The 7,659-nt window shown below is 42.8% G+C and overlaps 1 protein-coding gene across 6 annotated transcripts in view; it reads right to left on the reverse strand.

Annotated features, from left to right (window-relative positions):
- The window catches only part of LOC117808120 (protein cordon-bleu-like), a 32,931-nt gene extending 26,007 nt beyond the window's left edge, over positions 1-6,924 (reverse strand). For 3 of the 6 annotated variants that reach the window (XR_004630146.1, XR_004630147.1, XM_034677645.1), the window contains exons 1-9: positions 6,500-6,793; positions 5,925-6,078; positions 5,431-5,632; positions 5,079-5,340; positions 4,888-4,929; positions 4,716-4,798; positions 4,433-4,624; positions 3,456-3,549; positions 42-1,520 (exon numbers count right to left, since the gene is read on the reverse strand). Coding sequence is in view for 4 of the 6 variants with exons in the window: in XM_034677645.1 (XP_034533536.1) it covers positions 42-1,520; positions 3,456-3,549; positions 4,433-4,624; positions 4,716-4,798; positions 4,888-4,929; positions 5,079-5,340; positions 5,431-5,632; positions 5,925-6,016 (2,446 nt within the window). In the remaining 2 variants the exon portion in view is untranslated. Of the gene's footprint in view, positions 1-41; positions 1,521-3,455; positions 3,550-4,432; positions 4,625-4,715; positions 4,799-4,887; positions 4,930-5,078; positions 5,341-5,430; positions 5,633-5,924; positions 6,079-6,499; positions 6,795-6,819 lie in introns of those variants that run through there. The other 3 variants (XM_034677649.1, XM_034677647.1, XM_034677648.1) reach the window with 3 other exon arrangements.
- Between the last annotated feature and the right edge of the window lie 735 nt (positions 6,925-7,659).

Below are 7,659 nucleotides of genomic sequence, written 5' to 3' on the forward strand. Positions count from 1 at the left end.
CAGAGCTATAAAATAAAAACATACTCATCAGTAATACTCACCAAACTGGTATATAGACCTCGGCGATGATGGGAGTGTGCTGTGTGGACCGCTGGGAGATGGAGGGCCTAAAGTTTTCCCATGGCTCTGGCTCCGGGACCTCTGCACAGCCAATGCCACTGCTTGTGCAAACCTGGAAGGGGAAGCGCTGAGCTCTTCTTCAGGTGTTTCTGCGACTGCCAACTTGTAAAGCGAGGCTGTGGAGCGCCCATTCTGGTGCTCTTCAGTAATCTGCCCGTTCAAGGTCAGATATGGTGGCTGAGAAGAAGCGGTTGTAGCGTCTACGTCTTCACTAAAGAACACAGGTGGAGGAGGTGGAGGGAAACAGTCATCCCCATCCTCCTCAATGTCTTTCTCAGGAGCGTTTGTAGTACAATTAACTGTTTCTGATTCTGCAGACTCTCTACTCAGGCTTCGAAGGACATCACTCTGATCCTCGCAGTTGCTCTGAAACTCACTTGGAAGTTCTTCAGCTGCTTGAACTACCTCTATCACAGCTTCAGGTTCTTCTTCTGCTGCTTTAACCACCTCAGATGAAGCTTCAGGTTCTTCTTCTGCTGCTTTAACTACTTCTATCACAGCTTCAGGTTCTTCTTCTGCTGCTTTAACCACCTCAGATGAAGCTTCAGGTTCTTCTTCTGCTGCTTTAACCACCTCTGATAAAGCTTCAGGTTCTTCTTCTGCTGCTTTAACCACCTCTGATAAAGCTTCAGGTTCTTCTTCGTCTGCTTTCACCTCCTCAGATGAAGATTCCGATTCTTCTTCTTCATCTCTTTCAATGGTTTCCCCAACGTCAGATGGACTTGAGCTTTCGCAGCCCAGATTGCTGTCCAAATCCAGATCTGGAGGAGATTTTGGAGCCTCCTCAGAAGAGTGCTCAGGACTCATCGAAGGCGTTTTCATTCTTAATGGATCTTCCTCTGCCTCAGGTTGGTCATCCCCAACCTGCATAGAAGCTTCTTCTGTTGGGGTTTTCTCTATTTGGATGTGTTCAGGGATCCTCAGGGTGATTTCTGCATCTGTTGACCTCTGTTTCTTGGATGGAACCACTTTGAAGGTGGTCATCCTCCTCTGAATCGGATCCTCCCACTCCGGCTCAACGGGGTCGGTTGGTAGATTAGGATCAAGTTCTACACAGACGAGTCCATTTTCTGAGCGCCTGTGAGGCACCGACATAAAAGAGGAACTGCGTAATTTTGGTAAGGTGGCAGAGCCCAAACGCCTCACAAGCGCTCCTTTGCTAACAGACGACGTCAACACTTTGGCGAGGGCACAGCGAGCATCAGAGAGGTCTTTCCCTCGTAAAGAAGGCAGGTGCTCGGCGACTTCGTGGAAACGAGAACGCGATGGATGTGAGAAGGATGAGGATGACCGTGATTGGGATGGTCGTGGGGATGACGATGATGAGAACGACAGGGCTATAGAGTCTGACTCATCACTTTCTTGCAGGTCGGCCAAAGGGTGCAGGGAGTCAAGAGTCCCTGGAGGAATAGGACAGATTTAGTGCCAGAGAAATTCATCTTTCAAACTCAAATCAGAGGAACTGATCATGAAATACAGACAGTACTACACTCCAGATGAACAATCAGTGACATAGTTTCTGAAATAACATCAAGTATGTATATTTAAGAGATACATTTTCATATTTATTTTATAAAGAAAAAGATTAATGAAAAAAATCCTGTACATATTTTGTAAAACATCACATCTCAAAATAAAATACAATACCCAAATGAATCAGAAGAAATATAAAAGATAAAGAAGATAAAAGGAAATTAGAGATAAAAGAAAATTTGAAGGATCAAAGGAAGGAAAGATCAAAGAAAACTTGAAAGATCCAAAAAAAATCAAAAGATCAAAGAAAAAAATCGAATTAAATTATTAAAAAATGCAAAAAGAATCAATAACATAGAAAGAAATGTATGATAGATATTTTTAATGTAACATTAAAGACAATATTTATGAAATTTGTCATAAAAACAAAATACGAAACTGGAAAAACAATGAAGGATTATAAATATTTCACAAATGTTGACGTTTACTTCACTTCTGATTTGGTTTCTCTTTTGAATCAAAGGCACACTTAGTTCAAAAAGTCTGATTAATTAAAAAGAAAAACACACAAACAAGAATAAAAACCCAAAACATCATGAGAAAGAAGTACAGAACAGCAAATTAAAGCACACAACATAAAAACACAGGATAAATAAATAGTATTTAAGTGCAGCGGGCGACAAGGACACACATCCATATAAAAGCCACTAAGACGGGAAGGAGGAAGAAGAGACCAACGCAGGAGGAGGACGGAGAGGAAGAGGAAGAGGGACGGTGGAAGGAGGAGAGGGAAAGGAGACAGCAGCAGCAGCAGCAGCAACCCCCGATCAATCACCCGCATCAGGTAACACAGAGTCTGTAAGCAGGGAGGAGAGAAAGCAGCCATCCTCAGTCTACAGGTTTAAAAAAATAACAGGAAACACTTGAGGTGAAGGGTGGAACTTTAAGAGACTGTGATTGTGAGTGGAGGAGGACAGAAGAAGGAGGGATGGTTGTTTTCTTTGATTCGGTTTGGTGCAGAGTCAGCAGATTCTTTTGGACTTAAAGAAACAAAGGAGGCCGGATAATTAAAGCACTTCGAGCGTTGATTGTTTAAACGTAGGGCGACATAACGGCGCCCCAAAAGCAAGGAAGAAAAACGGCATGTTAACGGATGAGACGTTGGTCAAAGTTGGTCCATATCAAACATTAGCAGAGGAGCTTTAAAGCCGAACCTGAGGATTCTCTGCCTCACTTAAAGTTAAAGTTTCACATAATGACATAATTACAGATCCCTAATAACCTTTGCCTTATCACAGAGATGTCATTGTCCCCTGGAGCCTGTGAAAGCAGATCAGTACAAAGAAGGAGCCATGCACCAGGTGCTGAAAGCATATCAGAAGGACTAATACGAGGAATGAAAGCTCAGACAATAGAGGGATTTATCTCCCAGCAGACTGAAGCCAGTGTGTTCCCTGAACGCCCGCTCTCCGGGTCACTTTAATTGCCCTGAATGGGGTTAAATTGTTCTAGCTGATAAAAGCAGAGTTTTTCGCGCTGGATTTAACGGCTAAATCGCCCGTTTGATGGTATTCGCTCTGACATTTTAATCTTGATTTGACTTCAATCTCTCGTGACCTCGTGTGGTAGTGAGAGAAGCCGTGAGGATTCGGCAGACGCGGGAATTCACCTCACTTTAAACCCTTCTGGATCTCCACTGAAATACTGTAAAAGGTCAATCTGGATATTTGAACAGGCATGTTTCAGGGATGCTTACTCACGTATCACCACTAGATGGCGACAAACTGCCCTTATTGATACTTTCAGAAGCAAAGAAGTCAGAAAGCCTTTTTTAGAATCCTCATAAAGTTGAAAAATGTTACCTTCAGTGTCTGCATGTGGCTCCAGGTGGTGGTTCACACAGGGAGGGGGAGGGGCCCTCCTCTTGGTGCTCCTTAATGTGGACTCTGCAGACCTCTACAGACAGATAATGATGTTACTGGAGGATTCTTCACCTTCATTTATTACAACCTTTCTTTTTGGTAGACACGGAGAGAGACAGACGCACTAATGCACTGAATCTAATCAGCTGTCAGAACCATGACCGACATTCATCACTGATATCTTTACGGAGGGAGGGAGAGGGGGAAGAGAAAGAGAAAGAGTTAAGGATAAAAAGATACAAGGAGGAGGGGGGGAAAAGGTAGAGAAGGAAAAAAGATGAATCAGATAAAGTAAAAGAAAAGGAACAAAGAAGAGAATGAAGGCAAAAGATGAAGAAAGATATAGAAGATGAAGAAAAGGGGGGAGGGGAGTGAAGGAAGGAGACAGGGAGGAGTAAGGAAGAGTAAAAAGGGGGGGGGGGAAGATAGAAGAAGAAGGGGAGTGGGGAGGAAGAGCGAAAGAAGAAGAGGAAGAGCAGGAGAAGAAGAGAAGGTGAGGAAGAGGAGCAAAAGTTGAAAAAGTAGTTGAGGTAAAAAGGAAGAAAAGATGAGGAGGAAGAGGAGGTGTGAATAAAAAAGAGGAAGAAGAAGAAGAGAAGAGGATGTGGTGAAGAAGAAAAGGTGAAGAGGAAGAGAAGAAGAAGAGGTGAAGAGGACAAGGTGAAGAAGAATAAGAGATGAAGAGGATGAGGTGAAGAAGAGGAAGAGGTGAACAAGAGGTAGAGGTGAAAAGGAAGAAGAGGTGAACAGGAAAAGAAGAAGAAAAAGAGGAGAAGAAGAAGGTGAGGAAAAGAGAGTAAGATGAAACAGAAAGATAGACAGGTTAAGGAGATATGGGAGGAAGAAACAAGTATATAAAAAGTAAGGGAGGAAAGCAGAAGAAGAAAAGAAGGCGTTAATCACCCTGACCAGCCCACCTGTGCTCCTCTTACATGACAGGTGGTGAGGTTGTTGGGGACGCTGAGTGACCCACCCATGGGCGGCTGAGGGGCTCGCCTCTTCTTCGGCATGTCTACCGTCAGAGTGTTAGAAGAAGAAGAAACACTCTGCACGTTCGCACTGACTCCCAATTTGAGCCCGGGAGAAGGTGGAGCACTCTGACTCCCCTCCTTTAAAAAAAGAGAGAGAGAGAGGAACATTTGATTAAGAGGAGAAGAAGAACTCACACCACGTCTATCACACTCTGCTGACACACCGTACCGTCTGAGTCTTCTTCTTCTTCTTCCTGAACAAGCTGAGAAACCCGGAGTTCTCCTTCTGCTTCTTCTCCATCTGTGGTGGGTCTGAACCAAGGAGAAACATCTTGATTCAACAATGATCTGACTCAGACAAGATTAATCTGATGCTTTGTGTTCAAGTGTTTGTGTGTTACCTTGTTGAGGAGGTGGTGTGATGACCTCTGTCGGCGTGACAGCTGTTGCAGACAATGAATAGAATAGTAAAAGAACAATAGACGAGAACACAGAAGGATCGATGTGTTTAAACTGCAGTTTAAGGGCCACTGTAGAAAGCCTCTGTGTACAATGGGAGGAGTCAATGTGACTTTTGTGTCCTCCAACATACCTGTTTCAGGTGTCTTGTCTCGTTGTTGATGCTCAACGCCTGTGTCTTTGGCGAACACCTCCCTCACGCCATGTTCGTTCAAGCTCTTGGTCAGATCCAGCGGCTCGTTGGACAGCGCGTCTCTCAGCAGAATGGTCGTTTCTACCTGAAACTCACACTTGTCGCACACCGCCGGCATCAGCAGCTCAATGGGCACTTGGGGATTCACGCGCACCACAGCCTTGTGGGACTTGTTGTAGTTGATCAGCAGGCGCACTGACGGCTGAAAAAGAAAAAAGGATGAACTCTTATTACATTCTCTCTGTAAAGAAACTTTAAAGTCAAGAAGAACTGTCCATCTGAAGTCTGTCACCTCGGGCATGTACGGCCTCCTGATCTTCTCCTCTGTGGCTTTAGGCTTCAGCACAATCTTATCTGCTTCCAGTGATCCGATGGGAGAGTTCGGCTTGAAGCGGATGTTGTTCTTGTTGGGCGAGAGAACCTCGACAGTGTAGTCAGACGGGTTGAGGTGGTAACTCGCGCAAAGGGTCACAAGGAGGTCCATTACTGGTTTACTATGAAGAGGAAGAAAAGAAATGACCTGTCTTAAGGGTGCTCATATCATGCAGGTGAAAGTTTACTATGAAGCTGAGACCTTTTAAGGATGAAATATCCAGAATTAGCAGAGAAACAATTCAAACATCTTCATGCAGACTAAAAATCACAAAGAGGAGGAGGCATATTTCAATTTGGTGTCACTGTGAGTCAAGGTTTAAAAAAGGTACTACATTTCCCATAATGCAGTCTGAGCTAGCATAAGAAGAAGGCTAAAAAAGTGGCATTGACATCTCTTGTAACATGGCCTACCTCCCATGCACCGTGGCATGCTTCTCCAGCCCTCCTGGCAGAACCACAGACAGACAGTGGTCCCTATCCAGTGGATTCACCTGCTCATCCATCTCAAGCGAATTTGAAGCCTCTCCAGATCTGCTGCTGCTGCTGCTGACGTCAGGGAAACCTCCTGAATGACACAAAATATCGCAGAGTATAAATTATTTGCATAACCTCATGGCCCTGGATGGTGTCAGAGAGAGTTCAGGTTGTTGATGCAGGAACAGAAATAGGGGCAGTGACAGGATTTCCCCCTTGAGTGCCAGTATGACATATCTTACAGCTGATCTAAATATGTTAAAGATGGGGATTTGAAGGCCTCTGTGACTACATTAAGACATATATTATCTACTGCAGTGATTCAACTAGCTAACATTATTGTTTGTTATTTTACAAAATGGAAAAAGAGAGCACACAACTTTAATTAGATTAAATTGGCCGACCAAAAGTTAAAAAAAACACACTTTTTGAACATTTAAAAGCTATATTTTGAGCATTTAGCATCGTTCAAACACATAAAAAGCAGATATTTGTGTATTTGTAACAGTTACCTGAGTAGAAACGTCTTCAAACAGGTAAAAAAAACAGTCCAAACTAACTTTTCTCACCGAATAGCGAAAAAATATCAAAATTGCCGTTAAACGTTGACGCACGCGCAGGAGTGCCAAAAAACAACTGTTTCTGCTGAAAACTACAGAGCAACAACGTCCAACCGTTTACGACGCTGTTTTAATTAACGACCCTGCCCTCTCCGCCTCCCTCTGTCGTGACCTTTGACCCCGTGTAGTCCTTTCCCATCACAGAGCAGCAGTCGCTTTATACAGTTTGATTAAAGTCAACGCCCTCGCGGTATTTTAAGCTAGTCGCTCACCTGTGTGTGTATGTGTGTGCTCATCATCAAGTGCGTGTGTGCTGCTGTCCCCTCCCCACAGCGCATGTGTGGACACAGACAGGCGCGTGCACTAAGGTCACTGAGTACAGTAAACTACTGACATTTGACGTAAAAATATAAAATATTAGGTTTTATTTTTTATTTTTAACGTCTTCAAACATGTTTTCAGGAATCACAGTTAATTAAAAAAATAAACTTTATTTTTTATATTCATGTTTGTAAATTTAACATTTGTCTGACAGCTTTATGTTTTTGTTGGTATGCTATTTTATTCATTCCTGTATATAAACATATTAAAATAACCTGAACAGATGAATAAATTCGTCAAAAAGTACAGTACATCAACACCAGAATCCTGGTCTATAAGCAATAGGAGCCAAATACTGCTTTTTCAGGCTATTTTTACCAAGTAGCCACATTCTTTATACCTGCAAACTCACAGTTAACAGAGTTAACTAACTAAATATTAATTTATTTAAAGGTACAGTAGCCTATATGCTGTTATATTCATTTTTTGGAAAGTAGAAAAATAACAAAAATATTTTGAATTAATTAACATTCCAATAAGACAGTAAAAGTAACATTAAAAGACAAACCTATGCAGGTATAAGGCTAAATAACAACATAAGCAAGATATCACCATCGTGTGCACTCAGCCATGCTCTTCAAGCAGTAATACTGAGTTCCAAATAAGCTTACACTGTTTCTCCTGTAAGAGGGATTAGTGCTCTTTAAAGGCCACGTCTCGCCATGCCAGCACACTCAAAAACAATTATAAACACACATTGCTTTTTAACTCACCTGCGTCCACACATTCGT

The sequence above is a fragment of the Notolabrus celidotus genome, chromosome 24, assembly GCF_009762535.1.
Source record: "Notolabrus celidotus isolate fNotCel1 chromosome 24, fNotCel1.pri, whole genome shotgun sequence".
In the NCBI taxonomy this organism is placed as follows: Eukaryota; Metazoa; Chordata; class Actinopteri; order Labriformes; family Labridae; genus Notolabrus; species Notolabrus celidotus.